Source organism: Nestor notabilis, unplaced genomic scaffold, assembly GCF_000696875.1.
Source record: "Nestor notabilis isolate BGI_N333 unplaced genomic scaffold, ASM69687v1 scaffold2319, whole genome shotgun sequence".
Taxonomy (NCBI): Eukaryota; Metazoa; Chordata; class Aves; order Psittaciformes; family Psittacidae; genus Nestor; species Nestor notabilis.
In genome coordinates, this window is record NW_009943914.1 from 120,840 (window position 1) to 144,172 (window position 23,333).

The following is a 23,333-nucleotide window of genomic DNA, read 5'->3' on the forward strand; positions in this document are numbered from 1 at the left end:
GCTCTCAGTTACCCTGAGGAACTTCATTGTAGGCAGAGGTTGGCCCAGGGGAGCAACAGGGAGGTCACAGAGTGAAAACGTAACAATTTTTCACTTTGGGGTTTACTTTGGCATTCCATCCATTTTTGCCCTTTGTTATGATTATGTTGTCTGTTCACTTATTTTTATTAATCAGTACAAAAATATAAATACAAGCTTTAATTTTAACACTTAAAAAAAAAAAAAAAGATAATTCACACCTTTCTCCCTAAATAATATATTACACAACAAAAGGCAGAGAAACTCCCCAAACCAATGAGATTCTCCAATCATCCGAGGACATCAAAAGTGACATCAGTAGTTTTTATCTGTCCACCAAGAACTGCTTTCCTCAAACGTTTCCAGTGAGGTTTCTCTGTGCCTCCCAACGCAGGCAGCCACACTGGGGCATTACAACATCCTTGCACAGCATGGCCCTCCAGCTGCGGTCAAGACCAGGCTGTCAGGACATCCACCCAGCAGTGATACACATCACCACAATTCACAACAATTTCACAGAGGAACAGTCTAATAACCACATCCCTTTTTCTGGTTTTTTTTGAACCTAACTCGTATTGCCTGGCAACTGCCTGCTGCAAGTCACGGTGCTCTGGCTCCCAAGACCATGGAAAATTCGTAACGTCCTGTCATCACCACCCACCTTGCCATCTCTCACAAAGGAGCCTCGTAAAAAAGGGGATTCTGTATTGTAACCCTTCTGAAGACTTGCAAATGCCAAAGAGCGCACTTGCCCCATTTTTAAGCAGTCACCAACAATTTCTCTTGCTTTTCAGGCATGTTTTAGAACAAAAATAAGAGAGCCAGATCCCTTTGCAAGAACACATTGTTTCTGGAAGCCATCACACTAATAATGAACAAAAGAGCTACTGTATGCAAGCAGGCTATAGGTGACATTTCAAGATATAAATGATTATTCTTTTCTTTATTTTGACAACTTCCAGGTTATCAATTGTTTTCTAAGCATTTTAGGCTCCATGAAACTGGCATTATGGGGAAATGCTATTGTTTACCCTTTCACACTTGACAAAAGCAATTCCCACGTGAAAGACAAGTTTAGCCGTGGGACACAGTCTCGATACCTAAAGGAGGAAATAGTCTGGTGAGTTCCCAAGCACAAGAAACTGTCATGTTGTCACCCTCTATTTTAAAAGCACAGCCACTTTGTTCCTTTGCTGTAGCTATTTTGGTCAGTATGGTCTGTTTTGTTATGGCTTATGTAAATGCTATATAAATGATCAATCATAAGTGTAACCAAAAATAATGAAAGCTATGTATTGTAAAAAAATAAAGTTATCAGATCTATTAAAAATAGTAACTTCTTCCTTATACAGCATTTATAATACACAGAAACACCTCATAACAAAATAATCACGAAGGAAAAGAAAAGGGGGAAAGCTCACGAGGAAGTCTTAGGTTGCCCTTAATTCTCCTTCAACAGTTTGTCTGGTTCTTAATTCCCATAATAAATCCAATTGTCATTTGCATACCAGAAGCAATGAATATTTTTAATGGCTTCAATTTTGAATTTGTATTTTTGAAGACATATTAAACAACTCTCTGTGCTGGCTGCAACCTTGTCAGTTGTGTTAGTGTAATAGTTCTCATTTAATAAAATAATTACAACATTACAAATTCCTGAACCTTCAGGCCAGAAGCAATACTCACACTTTTATCAGTAGCTTTTTACATTAGTGCAGAACTGACTTTAAAAATTGACCAACACAGCAACTGGAAGTCTACCTGGATTTATTTGGAGAAACATGGTTCACGTCTGTCAGTTTTAAAATCATCATTACTATAAATGATATGATAGGTCTGTGCATTATATCAACATTTTTATTTTTTCCCTGCATACTTCTTTTAGAAGGTACTTTTTAAGATTAATGTACTTTAGTGTAGAAAATAATTTCAAATAAATAAGCATTAGAACTTGCTCAGCAGGTAATATTTATAAGTCCATCAAGATCAGATTAAAATAAAAAATATATAGTCCAGTCAATCTCAAACTGAATTGTGCTCATTCCGCACGTTCAAGTTAACTTATTAAATGTCCATTGTTGACTGAATACAGCAGTTTTTAAAGTTAATCAGTTTATTCAGCTTTGACACTTTTGATGAGGCCGATATCAAAGTGGAAGAAAAGATTGATCCAGAGTTTTCCTTATTGCTCAGTAGGAGACAGCAAGAGAAAAATAACAACATGCAAAATGCAGCACAGGGGATCTTCCAAACCCCAGCTTCCACGTGCCTTGTCAAAGCAGAAAACACCCGTCTGAACACAACTGGAAGCTCACGTGTTATGATTTTTTTGCTATTCTTCCTACATCCAACCCATGGGGGAATGTGCACCACCTCATGGCCTGGAAGGTAGCAACAGTAATAAAAAATCAAGATGATATGAGACACCTGTTACTGTTTAATGAGTCCTTTAATGTTTTACATTGCTTTGTGTTGTACAATCATTCCTTGTGCTTTTATATTTGAGGATCCGAGAGTAAACAGCCTTTTTGTTGCAGTGCTCACCTCTGATTGTAACGTCTTTCTTTTGAAGCACTTCTTTCCCCGTGTATATGTTCCTTGCTCGGCAGGCATAGGTGCCTGAGTGTGCCAGGGAAACATTCTTGATGGTCAGGGTGAGGGTGATGGAGTACTCCTTTTTGAGAGACCTTTTTGCTTTCGTTTGGTTGTTGACTGTCCTCGGTAAAATCCAAGCAATGTCTTTGTACAGGAATTTGTTGGCCGAACAGGACAATATCAAATTCTCTCCTTCAATAGGCATTTTTTCCAAACTAATTTGGAATCCACTGGGTACATCTGTCAAAAATCAAGAACACTTTTTAGTGTCTATGAAATGAACGAGCCAAAATTAACACGACATATATACTCCCCTTTATCAGGAAGCCTTTGTACTAATCAATGTTGTTGTCTTCCTGTTGAAGTCTCTAATCTTTCCTTTCATATGCTGGGCTCCAGCTATTCTTATAATTTGTCTTGGAGCTACGAGACACTTCAGCTCAGACATTAGTCGTTGTAAACTGAAGTTGCTCTTGGAAGTAATGAGTTTGTGTAAATGTGGTGCCAAGTTAAGACAGACTGGGGCAAGGTACCAAAAGAGAATTATTTAAAGAGAGCACAGCGGGAGTATGAAAAAGGAGGAAAATTCTGATCTCAGCTCCAGCCTGCATGAAAGAAAATGAATCTCAAAAGGACAGTAAAAAAATACTGCAGCTCATCATGTTTAGTTACATTGTTCTCTTGTTATTCCTAAGTATTCAAACAAATCATGTCTTATTTCTTAAAAATGCTTCAAATCCTGAGAAATTACTGAGTCTGTGATTACACGCCTGAGATCTCCCTTGGAACAGAGGTATTTACCTTCCATACATTTAAAGCGTGTCAGCCACCCAAGAGAAAAGCAGAAACAGTACTCTCTGGCCTCGGTGGCTTGTTGGGTGTGAGCAGCACACAGATGAAGATCACTTTATTCAGGCTGCTTGGCACTAAACATAGATGAACAATATTTCCACCTGAGACACTAACTATACGACTTAAGTTTTCACAAGCATTTTTCATAGCCAATAGTTCCAAAACAATATAAAACCATACTTGGAAAAGTCATGTTTGCAGTTGATTGTAATGTTACTGCAGCTTCCTCCACCGGGGGAGCGGTGCATACCCATGGTGGTGCAGACTGGCTCCCGGCTGCCTCCACCTGGGGCTCATCCCTCCAGTGAGGGAGAGTTACACCACTGACCTCAGTGAAAGTAGAAGCAAGTTCCTGAGAGAAAGCACTTCCAAGTTTTACTCCTAGAGTGCAATCTCTCTTGGTTTATTTGTAGCCAATATTCTGATAAAGTCATTTCCTTCTCAGTCAAGTGACATCGTCTTTGGCCATTTTCAATTGTTCTTTCACTGCTAATTGTTACTGCACTTGCCGGTGAACTTGACTCAAAATCATAAGAATGGATTTGTCTTTCATGAGGGAGAACTATGCCTTCTTTTTTTGCCTCTTAGAGCATGAACAGATAAACACCAACTTTCATTCAGTTCCACGCTCACCAATGTTGCTTTGGGTTTAATGTCACAACAGAGGAGTGCGTAAGAATAGATCTCCAGTGATTAATATCTCACATCTTCTTTCAGTAACCTCTTTCATTGATTGACCAATCCATCAGATAGCTTCTCCTTAAACCCCCACAATGGAAACTGAGCTGCCTTGCCTCCCCAAGGGGACCATGAACACAACCTGCTCACTGCTGACTTGCGAACAAAGTTCTGCCTGCTGAAAGTCTGGCATCAGCTGCTGCCATTATTATCCTCTTTTCCACAGTTAGCCTTGAGTGTTAAGCACAGGGTAGATGAGCTCCTGCAAGTCCTGGATTGGAATTTCCTCTGACTCTAGATGCCTTCCAGGGAGAGGCCTGATTTCTGTTTGCTGAACTCATCGAGCCTTTGCAGTGAAGTGTGTGTCTGTCATTAGCTGTAGTTCACGGGTATAGTCCAAAGATCAACCTACTGGAGGCAGTTACACTAACAGATTGGATATTAAGACCTGCGTATTGACTTGTTCCTCTTACATTTCATTGAGATCCCCTTTTTTCCTCTCTCCAGCAAACAAAACTTCATGAAAAACTTTATATTTAGTAACTTATTTGTGAGTGACTATCATCAACATTGTTTTTGATACGTAAGAGTGCATGGTGTCAGATTTTTATCTCAGTTAGGAATGCTGGAAGTGCTACTAAGATGAAACCTTTCCTTACACAGGCTACAGCATATTTAGCCTAAGCCATCAAAATGTAGACATCTATATAGTTGTTTTGTATATGGGCAAAAGTTTACAGCCCATGGAGTGACACAGGCTCCAAAGAGCAATGCAACCCATTGCCTTAAGATGAGTCAAATTACTGAGATCCAGTTCCCTCACACATAATTGTGAAGAGATCCTACATGACCAGCTCAGGCTTAGATACCTATCCCGAAGGTTCACTTAGATGAAGTGAATCCTACTCTTTATTTTGCTAAAAAACATTGAATTCAGACACAAAACTGATCAGGGGTCCAAAGTTTTGATCACATCGAAGTATTTGTATGAAAGAAATTGGTACATCTTAGAGTACATCTCGAATTGTTCTGGTACCTGTTGGGAAAGCCAGGGTATGGGTCTGAAATACTGCTAATTTTTGACTTTCATAGATACCAGAGCTCAGTAAAAGCTAGGAAGAGCCAAGCAAAACTCTTAAGATGAAACTAAAGATCCCCTGGGGCTGAGGCAGATGAACTATTTTTAACGTAAAAGGATAGCGTGCCAAGAGAATAATACAGTTGCAACTACTTCCATGTTGTCAGGTCTGGAGCTCTTCCTAGATGTGTCTTCTGTGAAGAAAGACTATTTTCTGAATAAATCCAGGGACAAAAGCAAAATGCACAGGATTCCAAGGGAACCATTTGTTTAAAGGCTATGAGCCCACTAATATATGACACCTCTCACCAATTGTTACAGGCTCAGGCTAGCTAAATAACGTGGCTGGGAATAATGTAAAAGGGTTTTATTTACTTTAGTGATTTGAAGCTTCCTGTGGAAATAGCTCCCAGGTTTCCTGATGGAAGATTTTGTTTATCTTTGCCAAGCACCATCAGGAATCTCAAAATAAAATGCGCTTAGTGACATTGGGAAACCAGGGAGATAAGGCAGAGCTGTTCCTGTTTCACCCTCTGTAATTGCAAACACACCCATGGGCCTGCTGTGTGCCAGCAAAACAGCCCAAAATGTAGGGAAGGAAAGGGGCTACCACAGTTAAATTTGGCATAAAGGTGGTGTTACAGTGAGTGTTTCTGTATCAGCAAGCAGGACACCTTTCAGAAATCACTTTTCTACATCACTTTTATATAAGCTCACAGCTGCTTTTGTGTTCTGAGCAAAGATTTCCTTTTAGAAACAAGTTGGTGTGACAATACCCTAAAATGACCTTCTTCTGACAGAGACCATAGGAAAGGGGAGCTTTGCATAGACCATGGACTTCAGGTCCTACACCCTCAGGCAGTGAATACAATTATACCACTCTCCAACCACCCAGAAACACATATGCAAGTTGCACTTCAAGCCCAGAAATAATGAAATTTACAGTAACTTAAGAAAGGGCTTATTCTTACTGGGTGCTCTCTACTATACCTTCTTGCACATCCTTTCTTCCTTGAAGGGGTGGAACATACCACAACCAAAACACAGTTGCTGGAACAAGCTCTGCTTTCCCACCACCTTCCCAGTGGTTTCTGCCTATGGAAAAGAGACTCCTTACACCACTACAACCGCTTCACTGGGGCATGTGCATTTCCTCATCTCCAGGGCAAGACCTGAAGGAGATTGCCTCCAATAAAAGGTATTAGTCCTGTTCAGGCTTTGTCTCCATCTGCTCTTTGGAGTCCTTTCTGGTAACTCCCCTTCCTACAAGGGATTGACTTCTCTTGCTTAGACACTTCTCTTACTTGTAGATGCTTACTTTTATATGGTTTGTAAGGCTGGCTTTATATGGTGCCAGCAGACCCAACAACATAAGATAAACTAGCCCCAAGCTGTCACACAAGACCTGAAGTATTGGTTTTGGACTCATCAGAAAGAAATACTTTGCAGTGTCCTGTTCACGTCCATCAGCACTTAGGGCTTTCCATTTTTTATTCCCTCAGTGTGTTTTTCAGCAAATGCCAGACATGTTTGTTTTATTGACGTGAAAAACAGCCACAGACATTTGGTCTCAGCCTGATGCAGGAGAATTATGATTACACCATGGAGACCAACTGATGCACTGTGTGTGCGAAACAGAAGAATGAGCTTTACTTGATTTTTGAAAGGACAAAACAGCAGGATTGTTTAAACTGCCTTCAATCAGTGTAACTGAGCGTCAGCGGATGATCAGGACTTTCCACATCATGCAGCTGATGTGTTCAGCTCCAGGAACTCAAAGGACAAACACATTTCACCACCCTATATAAAAAGTTTGCCACCAGTCAGTATATTACAAATTTCCAAGCCATAATAAAGCTCCCACTCCTCTTTCTGAACACCAGCCAATAAAAGAATCTTCAAAGGAAAGTTATAATATTCGATAACATTATATTATATATATTATTACATATAAATATTATAATATCCTTCTATCCCTGGCCAAGATCTAAGAATTGGAAATCTAAGCAGGGAAACTAACTCCTTCATATTACTTCACTGAAATGTCCGAAATGACCATCAAAACTTTGAAAGGGAGATTTGGATATGGTGAATGGGGCCTATCAAAAGTTATAATATTCGATAACATTATATTATATATATTATTACATATAAATATTATAATATCCTTCTATCCCTGGCCAAGATCTAAGAATTGGAAATCTAAGCAGGGAAACTAACTCCTTCATATTACTTCACTGAAATGTCCGAAATGACCATCAAAACTTTGAAAGGGAGATTTGGATATGGTGAATGGGGCCTATCAAAATACAGCTTCATTTGGTTTCAGAATCTTCCAGGCAGCATTTTGGAGACTGGGAATTAAGAGCTAGAAAAAGCCAAATTTGTCATCTTGCACATTAAATGGGCAACAGCCTCAGTAAGTGACTTGCAAATGACTGCTCAAAGTTACATGTGAAGTCCCCACATAAATATGAGCACCATTGACATGTTAATTTATGGAGAATTATACATCGTTGTTTAGCTTTCTGTCCAAACAGGTACAGTGTAAGCACAGGGACGAAAACAAAACTGATTTGAGAGTGGGGACAGCAGTCATATTCAAGGTGACAAATGTGCCTGTCACATCCATTAATAGAACATGGAGATATTCTTCTCATTTCTGTATTTTAACAGACAGCCTGACTAGGTGTCACTTACCTGTTTATACTTCTCATTCTTATTACCAAATTTCTGTATTTATAGATAATTGGCACTTTCTAAATGTGGAAGTGTATTATGATATGAAGCTTTAATAGCTGTAGACACCCATGAGCAAGGTCTGCAGGGAAGAAACTGACCAACAGCACACAGTGGACACCACAAGAAGAAATTATTAGTGCTTGTAGTGGGTGACTCTGTCAAGGAGCACTGAGGCACCCACCTGCTGCCTGACAGGGAGGCACATGAGGTGTGCTGCTTCTGGGACATAACATCCGAGATGTGAGAGGGTGCTGTCAAGAGCACAGACAACTATCCACTGATACTTTTTCATGGGGGCATGAATGACACCACAAGCTGGAACCTGGGCAGAATTAAGGAAGACTGCAAAGCCCTGGGGGTGCAAGCGAAAAGTATTGGTGCCCAAGTTACTTTTTTTCTGGTTTACCAGTTAGAGGAAAGGGTGCAGCCAGAAATAGATGTACAATGCAAATCAACTCTGGCTTTGTGGCTGGCATCATCATAAGGGTTTTGGCTTTTATGACGTCAGAACATTCTTCAGTGACTATAGACTGTTAGGGAAGGATGGGATTCTGTCTAGAAGAAGCAAGGGAATCTTCAGCAGCAGGCTAGCCAACTTCATGAGGCAAGCTTTAAACTGAAGAACTCAGGGATTAGGGTCCCAAGTGGTAATGGTCACGCCATGAATGTTAGTACTAAGGCAAAGATTTTAGATTTTGGAAGAGCAAACTTCAACCTGCTCAGAGCTTGGTTGTGAGGGATTTCATGGGAAGCTTCCATGGAGGATAAAGGAGCTAGCAAGTGCTGGGAGTTTTTCAAGAATGCTCTCCTGGAGGCACAAAACCAGTTTAAAGGTAAGGGAAGCTGATGGAGCAAGAGACCACCTTGGCTTAACTGCAAGATTCTGAGTAGTGCACCAGAGATAGAAAAGCAGACAAATACCCATCAAGAACTACAAGAGCATTTCCAGGTGTTCAGAGATGAGGTTAGAAAAGCAAAAGCTCAGCTTGATTTGAAATTGGCCAGAGATGTCAAAAACTACAAGAAAGGGTTCTTCAGGTGTGGAAACAAGAAGCAGAAACAGAAGGAAAATACTGGCCCACTGTTAAACAGGAGAGCTGAATTAGCCACCAACACTGAAAAGGCAGAGGTTCTCAGCACTTTCTGTCTTTACCAGCACTGCTGGCCCCTGGGCCCTGGGGACAGAACTCACGGCTTATGCAAACACAGACCCATCATCAGTGAAGGAAGAGTTGGTATATAAAGAGGAAAATTTTCTACAGTGAGAACCGTCAGCCATCAGAATAATTTCCCCCGGGGAAGTCATGGATTGCCCAAAGTGGGCACTTTTAAGATTCAGTTAGACAGAGTGCTGGGACATCTTGTCTAGACTGTGCTTTTGTCAAGAAAGGTTGGAGCTGATGGTCTTTAAGGTCTCTTCCAACCTGGTGTTCTATGATTATGTTACAGCTGGTCAGAATATTTCAGAAATACAAATTTTGGTCCACAAAATCCAGAGGGGGAACATTTTTCAAGAAAGTTTTCTTCCTTTTTTAACCATATCTAACTAGTGTGTGTCTACTTTATTTCAACCTCAGAGCGTCAAAAGAGTAAGTTAGACGAAAATCACTAATCAGAATGATAAGTAAAAGATTGACCACAAAACACATACAAGAAAGGAAAAAATAAAAGGGATACATAAAAACTATTTTTCCATTTCATCTTCAAGATTATGACTTTGGGAATAAAATATCCAAATTTTTTAACCTTTTTGTCTGTTGTCATATTTCTGAATGAATCACATTTATTTAATGACCTACCCTGAAAGTTCTCATTATCCTAAGTGCTCTATGCACTCCCACTTTGTAAACAAAATCAGAATAAAATATTTCACCAGAAAACATATTCCTTGTAATGGCACATGCAGACATTATGCTGACAAACCATGCTGTAGTTATTCTTGAAAACTCATTGGTTTTGGGGTTTTTTTCCTAGTAATTCCTGAATTCAAACATCTAACAACTTGTTTCTGAAAACATCTAAATACATCTTGTAAATGGGAAAGTAGCTGGAAGCATACTGCAGCTAACATGAGTATGCTCAGTGCCATGGCCCAAATGACATCCAAGGTTGTCTTTCTCAGAAGAGGGAATAGAAGCCTGTAATTTTTACCCTGCCACTTTTCTACATACAAGTTGCCATAGTCCTTGAGAGCTGTGAGGGGCTGCCCAGGTACCCCAGGCACCCCTCCTCTAGCGCCACGCTGCCTGCAGACGCTGGCACTGCTTATTGTGAGACCTCCTGGTTAGCAGCAGGATCGGGCTGTAGACACTGTCAGTGTCACACATGATGCTGGCTTACTGGCATATGAGAATACAGTAAAATTTCATGTGTGGTATGATTGCAGAGACTGTGTGATTTAAAAAGGGGAATTACAGGTTGCTATATTTGTGAGCATTTTGTGTCATGCTTGACACTTAGTGGAAGGATGAGTACAAGCCATCTGTTGTGGCAAACCCTTCTAGGATCACCCAAAAGCAGGATATGAGTTTATAGGTTCACACATCACAATTCTCAAACTGTGGTGTATGAAAAAACCACAAGAGCCTAACAGGTATAATCCCAGGACCAGGAAACATGTTTGGCTCTAGTGGGGACTAGATCTTACCTGTTACAATAAAGCTGACATTTCTTTCTGATTTTCCCACTTTATTGGATGCCACACAGCTGTAGATTCCAGAAGATTTGGCTTCAGCTACAATGAGAGTGCTAGCAGTCTGTGAAAGAAAGAAGAGGTTTAGCTCTCACTGGCTCAGGAATTCAGTTAAAACTTCCCTTCTCTTTTTCCTAAGTCACCCTTGACAGTCCCATGATTCATTCTCTCCATTTGCTCAGTGATGGCACCACTGGGGCTATTTAAAGGGCATGTCACCATATACAGTTTTGGAAAGGATAGAAGAATAACAGGAAACAAGCTCCTTGTGTGACCCTTATATTATCAGAGCCATCATAATCAAAAATTTTTGAATGTGTCTTTCAGATTGATTTATCTCTTGCTGCTGATGTAATAATAAGCTACAAAACATGGAGCGTGACAAAATATGGTATACTCAGGGAGACAAACAGCCTGTAGGAGAGCCAGACTGCAAGAGGAATAGGTGACGCATGCCTCAGGCACTTGGAAAATGCTGGGAAAAAAGTGTCTCTGTTCGGCACTATCAATGTGATTTCTCTTTCATTTTTTCATATACATGTTGGGTGACAAAAGACAGGGGCAGAAGAGATGTTTATTCATCCTTTTTCAGACTATTTCCTCTTCTTGGACTTCCCATTTCTATTATTAAATAATAATATGTCAGTTTTCTTTACGCTGTAGTCTATCACCAACTTAAGAGGTTCAGCACACTAAGTATTTTCACGAAGTGATATGACTAGTAAGATAAGACCTTGGAAGGCCAGGGACCACCAACAACTGATGTGCCTTTAGAAAAATAAAACCCATTGTAATAATAAGAGTTACACCTTCATGGTGATGGAATGACATGGTCTGATGACTTGGCATTAAGTGAAAAAAGAAAGTTATGAAGAAATAGCTAAGGTGTCATTCTGATATGGAGTGGAGACACGGGACATGCATGAGAAGCTCAGCAGTGGGATGTGCTTTCAGGTACAGCTCAGTAGCTTAATTTTCTGTCTTTCTGTCTCCAATTTACTTCTTCTGTAAAACATGCTTTGGCTGGAGTTACAGACAGAGCTGGGACAGTGACGGAAGAAAATTGTGTGGCTGCAGAATCCTGTTGTTTGGAATTACTTGGCTTTTTTAAAAAACCTTTGAAATATTTTTTGTGCAATTAATACATTCTTTTAAGTCTGCCTGATTGCTGGAGTCCAGAGACAAGAACAAGAGGGTGAGTCAGTATTAAATAAGAACCAGTTATCTACATTTCTACATAAACACTTGCTCAACATTTGCACTGCTTCTGTGTCTCCTACTCAGACTTTATGGCTGTCCCCAGACTCCTCGTTGAAACCCTAGATAATATAATTCTGTTTTCCCCTAACATTCTTTAGTAGAAAGATTCTATTACTTTTTCTACTACAGTAGCAAACACAGTGGAGGCAAGACGTTTGATTTTGGCTTATTTGCTTTAGAAAACCACCCTATGCCAAATTCAAGACTACAAGTGATGTTAACAGCATCTCTGCCCTGTTAAGGTGTCTTAACGGTCAGCTATTTGTCTGCTAACAAACTACATCTCATTTCTAGCTAGAATTTTTTAGCCTACTTTTGGCTCTTCCGTGAGATGAAAGAGGCTCAGTAATACCAGATAGATAATTACAGCCCTTAAAAAAATTCATCCTGTTTTGCTAAATCCAGTAGAATGACCTCTACAAATTCCTAATTATAAAGCATGGGTCCAACCCTGTCTATATTTTGTCATTCTCTTTGAATTCCTTCCAGTTTTAAACATAGTTTTGTAAAGTGTGGACACAGGGCCCAGCACCAGGATTCCTGCAGTCATTTTATCAACACTATAAACATCTGCCAGAGGGCTAATGTGGGTGGTTAAACACCGCTTCTGCCATCCCAGACTTTCCACCACAAAATCAGCCTTTTCTGTAGGCTTATTTTTTGGTAGGCTTTTGCCCAGGAAGGAATAGTGGCCTAAAATGCATAGTGAAGGACAATGAAACTCTTACTCTTTGACTCCAGGATACCTGTATTTATTCTACTATACTCAGAACCAGAGCATCACTAAGCCTGAACAATACAAGTCAGTTATTCCTCCAGCAATTACTCCAATGGTTTGGAAAGCTTTTGGTAGTATCAAAATGTATTTGTCATTATCAGGTATTAGTTTCTAATGAAAAATTGTGCATCCTGTTGGAGTTTACTGCTCTAGCCCACTATGATGTTGTTATTGCATTTGTTACACTGAGGATGTATAGTTATGGAATCATAGAATGTTTTGGGTTGGAAAGGCCCTTAAGACCATCCAGTTCCACCCCCCCTGCCATGGGCAGGGACGCCTTGCACTAGACGAGGTTGCTCAAAGACCCATCCAACCTGACCTTGAATAATTCCATGTATAGGGCATCCACAGCTTCTCTGGGCATTCTGGGCCAGTGTCTCACCACCCTCACAGTAAAGAATTTCTTCCTTATATCTAGCTTAAATCTCCCCTGTTTAAGTTTGAACCTTTTGCCCCTTGTCCTATCATTACAGTCCCTGATGAGGAGTCCCTCTCCAGCATCCCTGTAGGCCACTTTCAGATACTGGAAGGCTGCTCTGAGGTCTCCACACAGTCTTCTCTTCTCCAGGCTGAACAGCCCAACTTTCTCAGCCTGTCTTCATACGGGAGGTGCTCCAGCCCTCTTATCATCCTCATGGCCCTCCTCTGGACTTGCTCCAAGAGCTCCATGTCCTTCTTATGTTGAGAACACCAGAACTGTACACAATACTCCAAGTGAGGTCTCACGAGATCAGAGTAGAGGGGCAGGATCACCTCCTTCGACCTCCTGGTCACGCTTCTTTTGATGCAGCCCAGGATACGGTTGGCTTTCTGGGCTGTGAGTGCACACTGAAGCCAGCTGATATTCACTTTCTCATCAACCAATACCCCACGTCCTTCTCCACAGGGCTACTCTGAATCTCTTCTCCACCCAACCTGTAGCTGTGCCTGGGATTGCACCGACCCAGGTGCAGGACCTTGCATCAACTTCATGAGGTTGACATTGGCCCACAGCTTAAGCATGTTTAGTTATGTTAAAGCAGTATGAACGCAGTTACTGACTGGAGTGCTTACAGATTATTCCTTTTTTTTTTGCATATTAAATGGCTCTACAGAACACTCCTCAGCACTGAAATTCAGTGATTTAAACTTAACTTTTTCTTGCACTGTCCCAACTACTCCTTAAGCATGGGCCAAGGATCTTTTATAACAGGCAACTTCCATGTAACCAAAGTCTTTGGAGGGCAAGGGAGATAAATGTGATGAATGTTAGTGCCAGAGAGAAGTCATTGGTAGGTTTAATTTAACTAAGGCAGAGAAAGCCATTGAGTCTAGGAAAAAGCAAGACTGACTTCGAAACAGAACAGAATATTTTAGAGACAACATGTCTCTGCATAAATCTTGTAGCTTATAAATTAGACATAAGGATAAGAAAACATTTCTTTAAATAGTTTGTGAGCCCTCCAGTGGTGCAGTCTGTGTTCTGCATTGTGGATGCCAGCCAAAACCCACCAGAGAAGCAGTGTGTACAAAACTAAGCCTGTCGTGTTTATTGAACAGATATGGTTGTTTAAGATCAGTCTGTGCTGCACCATTCCTCTATACAGCTATTGCTGAGAAAGAAGCAAGAGAAAAAATTCTTGCAGCCTTGTATTGCCTGGCTTTGCAACAGAGTTTCAGGCCCTGGATTTGCAACAGCCTTATATACAGAAAGTCTGAATCCAGTTATCATGATCAGCAGAACAGGGCAAATCCTTTCTGGCATGCTTGGCATCTTGACCATCATCTGTTCACAAACCCCATTTACCATCAAAGTTTTGATCTTTTATTCCTCCTTTCTTCACCCATCAACTCAGCTGAAGCATTACACTACAGGCTCATCTCAAAGCCAGGGGCTAGGGAAGTAAATCCCATACTTCTGCTGCTTCTGCCGGCAAATAAAAGAGGCATAAAGCAAAAATCCTGAGAATTGGAAAAGGGACTAACAGATTTGTCCATAGTGGAAAACTATGAGGAAAAGACTGGGAGGAAAACAGAATGCAAAGCAATGGGCATGATCATGGTGCTTGGAGGTAGGCTGATCTTTCCCCTGGAGGGTCTGTTTGAATTTCTCTTATCTCAAAGTAGGATTCCCACTGCTCTGGCTGATGCCAGAGAAGCAAGAGTAGTTTCAGAAAGTGGTTGGCAACTTGATTCTTGCCTGACTCCTAGAAGGTCTCTGCAGACACTGGCATAAACACGCTTCTTTCAGAGATTGCTGTCCTAACTTCTTGAAACAGCCTGTACATTTAAAAAGCAAAATAGTGTTCTTTCAACATTGAGCAGGTCAGTGCAAGTCTGCCAAATATTGTGGAGTCCTTCCTAGTTATGCTTTTAGGATGTACTTGTTAAAAAAACCAACCAAACAAACAAACAAAACATAAACAAAACAAACAATACAAAAACAAACAAACCCAAAACAAACAAACAAAAAAATCCCACAAAACCAAAACCAACCAACAACAACAGAAAAAAACCCAACACAAAACCAACTCAAAAAGAAATGAAAATATGCTCTCCTCACCCTCTTGGATTTATCTTTGGCTAAAGGAATATATTTAGGAGAACCCATATTGAAATATTGGCAGCACACCACTGGGTTGGTTTTGCTGACTCATGAGGGAATCACGATACAACAGTTATGCCACAGGCACCCCCTGCCCTCCTCCTAGGGCCATCAGTAGAGTGAGGCACACCTTGATTCCCTCAGTGAGGGAAGGCATTGCTTTCAGAGCTGGAGGGAGCCACAGCTCGGCAGAGGCAGGTGCCAAGCTCTGCTGGTTTTAATCTCACCAAGGGCTCAGCTCAGTGAGCACTTCCCAGCAATCTACTCAGAAGTGTTGACAGCTGTTCTAGTAGCACTTATGAAGGCCCCAGAAGAAGTTACAATGTGCTGAAGAGAGACAAGCTATGCTGCCACTGCTATCTTTAGGCTGGCTTCCTAGGAAGATCACACTGTCGGTATGTCCATCTGATGGCCAGCCCATCTGTCTGCCACCATCCTGTCCTTCCCCCACGCGCTCAGTAGTTTTTGAACCCACTGCCCAATTTCAACCAAAATTAACAGACAACTCAAAGATCATAAGATCTTATGCATTTCATGAAAACCAGCTGTTGGGTAGAAGAGAAAGATCAAAATGAGTGTTATGTAGTCTGCTAAACAGCTTCCTCTTCTGCTTTGGGTTCTAGATGGCAAATCAACACAGATGTACTGGCCAGACAGCTGGAGCCAGAGGCTTAGGGATGGGCATAGAAGATGCAAGACAGATGGACCCAACTTATTTTGTGTCATCAAACCTTATCAGTCATGTCCAAGAAGGATTGATTCTTTTGACTATCTAGCACTCCACCTTTATGTTGGATGGTCACAGAGTTTAATACTACCCACCATCAGCACATCTAGGTTGACCCATCATTGTCAGCCAAACCAGAGATGGACAAGAGCAAGCCTAGATTTGGTCTTGCAGAATACTGTTACACGGCTATTACTTTCCTTTTTCTTTGAAGTCAAGTGGCTTTGTCACCCACGAGGGATGGCACCACTAAAAACTCATGTCAGTAAGGTATTTATGCAGTTGAAAAGGCCATAAATACATATAGCTATACACATACATCTAAACATACATACATGAACGATAAATACCATGATTCATTACATTTATACAGAGTTCCTGGAGGCATGCACTTTGACACAGATCCAGATTTCATGGTACTTGTTAATGTCAGTGAGACCCCCACATTTGCTAGCAGCAGAGGAATGGGGCAGAGATGTTCTGTTTCATTTCAGGTTCTCAAGAATGTGGCTGTAGTATGCTACTTCCCTGAAACAAGAGGGGTTTTTTCTCCCCACTCCCTCTAACTTTTCCCTGTACTCAGCTGCCCTCCCGTCTACTGTCTCCTTCCCTTGGATTTATCACCCTTTCTTTTTGGCCAACACTTTATTCTCTCTCTTATCTGAACTTGCCTTAGTGCTCTTGTGTGCATTCTCCAAACCCAGGAACTTTGTCCATCTCTCCTGCATCTCCCTGTCCCTTATACCCCTGTACAAGGTGTACCAACTCCTTCTTTCAAAGCTGTTTATAAATCAGTGTGTGCCTGCACACACAGGAGAGAACACGTGCTCCATATGTATGCACTGATACCAGTGAATACACCAGGTCTTTTTGCCTCATTTTTGCAGCTCATGCACAGATTGACATTTTAATGAACACTGGTCATGCTAAGAATCATATTAATCAGTATTAGCCCTGAGTTATATACATCACAGTTAGCTTTAGCTGTGAACACTGAGAAGCAATGGGGTTTAGCAGCTGAATGGCAGGAGAGTGTCTGTGACATGTTTGCTAAGAGTAGTGCAACTTGTAGAAAGTCACTGCAATGTCCAACAAACTCAGAATGAAAACTTTGGGTGAGGGAATCAAATCACTTCAAGAGTTGTCTTATGATTAAGTATTATGGCTTATGTTACAAAGTTCTTCCATTATACTGCTCGAGTTTCTCAATGTCCGTTTAAAGAGGCTTCAACGGAAACGTTACTAAAACACTGTTGTTGTCATGGTTTCTCTGTCACCAGAAGAATAATGTAGCACAGGCTTCCTGCATTAGGGACCATACAGACACTGGGTTTAAGGTTTTTCTAACTTTAAAAATATACTTGTGGCTACCTTGATAATCACAGACAAACAAACAACCAATCAACCTACCACAGAGAAAAGCCAAACTGGAGGGACTCAGATGTTGCACATGCAGGAAACTGGCACAATGTCTTTAAGCAAGGTGAAAACAGCTACCTTGATTGCTGAAAGAAACCTTCTGACCATTCCTTGTTCATCTCTTTCCTTGATTACAATAATCTCATCCTGTGGTCACCCCCATTTCTCCTTTCATGCTAACCCAAATGTACAACTTTTTGAGTTTCTTCATCCATTTCCTACTGCTTTGTGTCCTACATCTTTGTTATTTCCATTGAGCTTTGAGATTGTTTTTTCCATGCATGCTATGCTCGGATGTGGAAGTGGGGTAGACACTCTGTTTAGATAGCAGGACTCCATTGATGTGGAAGTGTCTCAGAGAGCTGTTCATAGCTGCTTGCAGTAGCAGAACTGCTCACAGTAGCAGTCCATCAGAGCCAGACACTTGTGCTGACGTGCTGCATTCAGTGAGCTCAGTGCTATTAACAGTCTTACAATATCCCAGCAGATGAGGAAGGTTTTGCCTGAACTGTGTCCCTTTCACTTTGCTCTGGGAGACTGAGAATGACTCTTGGACTGCAAAGAGTGAAAAGTCTATAGACTTCCATGGGAAAAAACATAAATCCTGGATGCTCTAGAGCAGCCGTGTGTGCACAAATCATGCACAACACAGCTTGGCCAGGAACCCAAGCCTAGAGAGCATTTTCTGCTTACAATAGCAATCCAACTGTGCCCGAAAAGCTATGGAAGAGCAGCAGAAATTAAGAAACCTTAGGAAAGCTGTGAAAAAGCTGAGCAAAGAGTAACCTCAGCTTCTCCATAGGGACCAGGAGGAATAAAGTAGTGCAAGTTAGACCTTTCTTAGTTGAACTAATCAGCATGAAGAAAAGGAGTACCACTAAGTTTTACTGCAAAAATTTCCATGTAACACATGCAGAGACCATTCCTTGGGTCATTTCTGGGCACATTTTTTAAAAAAGGCTGCTTGCCAAAGATTTCAAACAAAACCTGCAGTTCTGCTGCAAGGACCCATTATTAGCATCTTCCTCCAGGGAGGAATTTGTTTGCTGTTGACTGGAAGTTGCTTTGACATTTCAGCCACTCCTCTTCCGCTGTCTCCAAAATGCATGGCACACAAAGAGAATGAGATCTGTTGTTAGAGAGCTCCTTCTGCACCTTGTGAGCAGGTAGGACTTCACCCATAGCATGGCTAGATGCCTTCTTGAAAAAAACTGGTTATAATCTTTTGCTCATCATTCCCCCTTTGGAATAGACTGTGTCTTCCTGTGCCTGAAATTATTTCCCTTTCCTCCTTCAAATCCCTCCTTATGTCTCACTTTTCATGTGCTTTCCTAAAATAGTCCCCTCTAGGAAGCTGTTTGCTTCCATCTTTGTCTGGATCTTTAAGCACGTAAAGGTGGCCAGCTGAATAGGAGCAAATGCCTCACTGGGATCCAGTCCGTTCCCATGCACTGGAACAATGCCATGAACACCTGTGGTACTTTCTAAATAATACAACAGCAGGAGAAAATGCAGTCTCAGGCCTGATTCTTGGCTTCACATAAGCTCTATTTATTCTGCGGTGTGTGAAAGGGCCCTAAAAAGAGAATAATTACAGCTTATGCTCATTTTCATATGCAGAAGACTGAAGGTTGTAAGGGAAGGAGACCTTTACCCCAGCGCCCTTAGAATTATAAAAACCATTTCAGTGTCCTTAGAAATAACTAGCCTAGAATAAAGTAGACTTTAAAATATATAATCTCTTCAGCCATTACTACCACAAACCAAACTAGCCTATGAAAACAGATGTTGTGACAGTGGCATGGCATCGTGCATCTTCAGCTGAGCTTCCCTGTAGCACAGTCTACTCAACCGTAACAAAACAGTCTTACATCTAAAAAAGGGAAAAGCAGTTGATCTAGGGCATTCTTTAGTAAAACGTCTTGATTTGAAAGTTTTAACTGATTGACAATCCTCCACAGCCCTTGGCAAGTTAATCACATTGGCTTTCTCTCCCAACAATAGACTACAGGCCTACTCATCCTTCAGAAGTGACTGCATCTCCCTGTTGCCCATAAAGGGATGCTTGACTTGTACTAGTCACTTAACATTTAGATGCTTAATAACGCTGGCATGAATCTCACCTTGCTCTCTCTGACTGAGATGTCTTTTAAACTTTGTTCCTGTAATCTGATTCATTTGGCCCTTTAAATTTTTTATTGCAAGAAAAGATCTGGTCATCTAATAATCTAGGACCACATCTGCGAATAAACTCTAATGAGAGTAAATTGTTTAATTCTTATAGGAAAAACAACAGGAAATTGTGCAATGTCACAAATGAAGCAAAGATGGCCTGGAACCATGCCCCTGTGCTCCTGAGGTGCCCCAAGATACTACAAACCAACTCTAAGAAAGCATATATGGTGAATCCCAGTGATACACTCTCTTGGCATGTCTCTTACCTTAATGTGACTGTTTGCAGAAATAAGTACATCTCAGCAGATAAATACCAACTATGAAAGTTATTTGCACACATGCAGCTCTTCTTCAAATCCAAACAATATAAAAACACTGGCTTCTTCACCATTACCTCAATAGCATTTTACAGTGTATTTTCAATACTTGCTGTCACACAGAAAGGTTATCTGCCCCTAAGAATCATACCTTATTTTTGCTCTCTATTACAGCTGTCCTCTCCGTGATGCTCTGGATCCTGTTTCCTATATTGCTGCCAGCTTTCAGGATGAAAGATCCTTCCGTATAAGAGCAAAAGCCATGCCTGAAGACAACAAAAATTGGAATTTTATTGATTTAGTGATCAAGAGAAACATTCAACACACAAGACAAACCAATTATTCTGGAAATAGTGATCAGTGAGGGAAACTGCAGGTGTGGCGTTGACCAGGAAAGTATACTTCTCAGTAAATCCTGAGGTTTGTAGCCTGACAATTGTATCCACTTCCACAGCTCCTCCTTGAGTATTAGCTCTCAACATTTAACCCACTGTGGACTGGGACGTCAGTATTTACAGTTGGAGTCTAATTATAGGACTGTGTGAGACCAACATCCCATTTCTAGTGCTCCAGAGCCATTGTCGTGGTTCAAGCTTGGCTTCAAATATGAGTTCATACTGTTTTCAGCCTTAAATTCAAGACAAGTTATATTTGTTTTGAGATCCATTGCATAATGGGTGCTGTTGCACTATGTGCAGAGTTGTTTTATTATCATGAAAAATGACATTAGTTCTCGTTTCTGTGTGTTTTCTTTAGTTTACAAAAATGTCAAAATGTCTATACTGAGGTTCAGTGATTACAAGACACAGTAAAAATAACTATAATCCTGTAAATTAGCAGAACAAAGTTAAACAAAACTATATGTGATTGTCAAAGGGATTTCAATGTTCATTTAATCTGATGGAGGCGGGGAATCAGTGTCATGTTAATGAATGTAAATCTCAGGGAAAAAAAACCGTGTTTGCCTTATGTAACAAATTGGCTTGTAACCAGAACATTCAGGTGTGGCCATGGCAGAGCTAATTTGTTTCTAAAAGCCTAATGTGGTACACACATGGAACTAAACACATTGGAATGCTTCTTAGATGCTGCCTGTCCCTATTCCTGTTTGAGGATATCTAGTTTTGTTTTTCATCCAAAATTTAGTTGGTGCTTGTTCAATTCCAGCTTCATCAGTAGAGCTTAACCCTTCAGCAGGGTCAGGCTCTTTCAAATATGACACGGTCCTTTGATCTTCCATGGATTTGAAAGATAACGACTGCAGTATCTGTAATCAAACAGTTCTGACATGTATATCAGTTGTTTGGAGAAACGACCTTTAAAGCCTAGTGACTGGATAACAGCACTTGATGCAGTCCCGAGCACAGAATGCGGTTCATTTCCCTTCAGCTAGCTGTGCAATTTGCTTAAACTTTGTTTTGTTTATAATATCAATAGTACACTAACTTTACATGCTTGTTTTTAATTGTGCAACTTTGCGTCACACTGGCCAGTGTCTTAGCGGATATTACAGCTTAATGAAATTATGATATGTAAACTGTCATGGGCTGTCATCATTTGCATAGATACATGATTGTCTGCCCAAATTTCTTCATGTGCACTGTGAGGCTCAGTGAGCCAAAAAAGCCAAAAACCAGGAGCAAGCCATTGTCGTTCAGGCATGGAAAGAGGACAGGGAGCAATAGCATGGCAAGAAAGCCCTGTCTGCAGAACCATTTCTTCCAGACTCTGATTTAAAAGGCAGCTTCTAAGATAGGAGTTTTGAGGCCATGGTAGATGACAGACAACTGCTTTAAGACAGTTGATGTATTCAGATTGTAAAAGAAAGTGGTTAAAAATTATTCAGAAAGGTTGATGCTGTTTACTTTGCACATTTAATGCTTTAAGAAGTCTGGTTCTGTAACAAGACTAGAACACAAAAGACATGATAATGTTGGTAAGATGATAATATTTCCATGCCATAGCGGAACTTATTTCATGATGCCAGTACAGGCACACAAACAGGCAGTATCAAAGGCACATCTCTGTCATTGGATATTTGTGCAATCTCTGTGCAGGAAGACAGAGACCCCAAAATCTCATTTCACTCATTCTAAAAAGTAATTTTAATTTTTTTTTTCCTTTCCCAAAGAAAGAATTTATGTTTCTTTCTTACAATGCTGAAGATTTTTGCTCTTTACTACGAAAGACCTTAAAGAGACACATATTTTGGTAAAGGGAGAAAGAAGGACAGAAATTTTCTGAATAATGCATGTTCAGAAACTACTTGTGCATCTCTGAAAGGCAATCGTCTTTCTTGCACATCTGGAGCCTCCAGGCTTAGTTATTATTAAACTCGTCCTCATAATTCCTTCAACAAAACTGTATATATTTAGGTTGCAATCTCTTAGGGATGAGGATGGTGTTATGTCTTTGTTGATGCTTAGCACAGTGAGATGCTGATTACTCATTAATACCATAACACAAACCATCAACATAATTACAATAACATCACAATAACAAGAAAAACACATGTAAAACTCTAGATGAAATATTAGCCCTGGAGGCACATATGTGAACCCTACTGATTTCCCATATTATACTATCTCCAAGCTGCTAATTACAATGTTAATGCAATTACAGTAGAAAATCAAATACCCTTAATAGCTGTTGTCCATGGTTTTAATAAAAAAAAGAGTCACGATCAAGCTGAAAGTATATTATCCAACAGCCCACAGCAAACAGCGGGAGATGTGAGCACAGTCATATGCGCTACTTCGACTCCACAGCCTGCTGGATCAGCAAACGTTTACAAATCAGTTGCAGCACAACTGCCAGGCAAACTCTAGGACAAGACTCAGGCTCATCCCTTTGGATGCAGAACCAGATGCTTTCTCTCCTCAGCGGCCAAATGCTCTCTCTTTAACCTCAAACACATCAAGAGAGCTCAGGACAGCACAGAAGCCACCTCTAGTCTCCTGAGCTGATTAATCAGGCTAGTACTCAGTCACCCTGCCTCTTGCTACTGCCAGTCGTGCCACCTGAAGCCACTGCTTAAGCCAGTAGCATCAGGTAGAGATGGGGATGAAACAAATGGAAGTAATTAATAGTCCTATCTCCTAACCTGACTTCAGCTTCTAACAACAGGCATTTTGTAAACAGAAAGAGAAAAGGCTCTGCTGAACTTAGAAGTAGTTATCAAACCAAATGTTTGTGTTAACTACAGATGCTTGGAAAGAATGAGAGAAAAACAAAAATATAAAAATTTACTCTGGCTGGGACCAAAATACACAATCATCTTCCCGTTAATCCAATTGGTGTTACGTTGTGTGTGTCCTCAGATAACATCAGCTATGTATTTTTCTGCTTTGTAAAGAAGTTACAGGTTAATCCAACTATCCACTCAGTACCCTATTTGTAGCAAGAACTGCCTGTG

The 23,333-nt window shown here is 40.7% G+C and overlaps 1 protein-coding gene across 1 annotated transcript in view; it reads right to left on the bottom strand.

Annotated features, from left to right (window-relative positions):
* FLT1 (fms-related tyrosine kinase 1) overlaps positions 1 to 23,333 on the bottom strand; it is a 94,813-nt gene that overhangs the window by 38,998 nt on the left and 32,482 nt on the right. The window contains exons 10-12 of the mRNA XM_010022160.1: positions 20,070 to 20,184; positions 10,611 to 10,719; positions 2,563 to 2,853 (exon numbers count right to left, since the gene is read on the bottom strand). Coding sequence (XP_010020462.1) covers positions 2,563 to 2,853; positions 10,611 to 10,719; positions 20,070 to 20,184 — 515 coding nt within the window. The remainder of the gene's footprint in view (positions 1 to 2,562; positions 2,854 to 10,610; positions 10,720 to 20,069; positions 20,185 to 23,333) is intronic.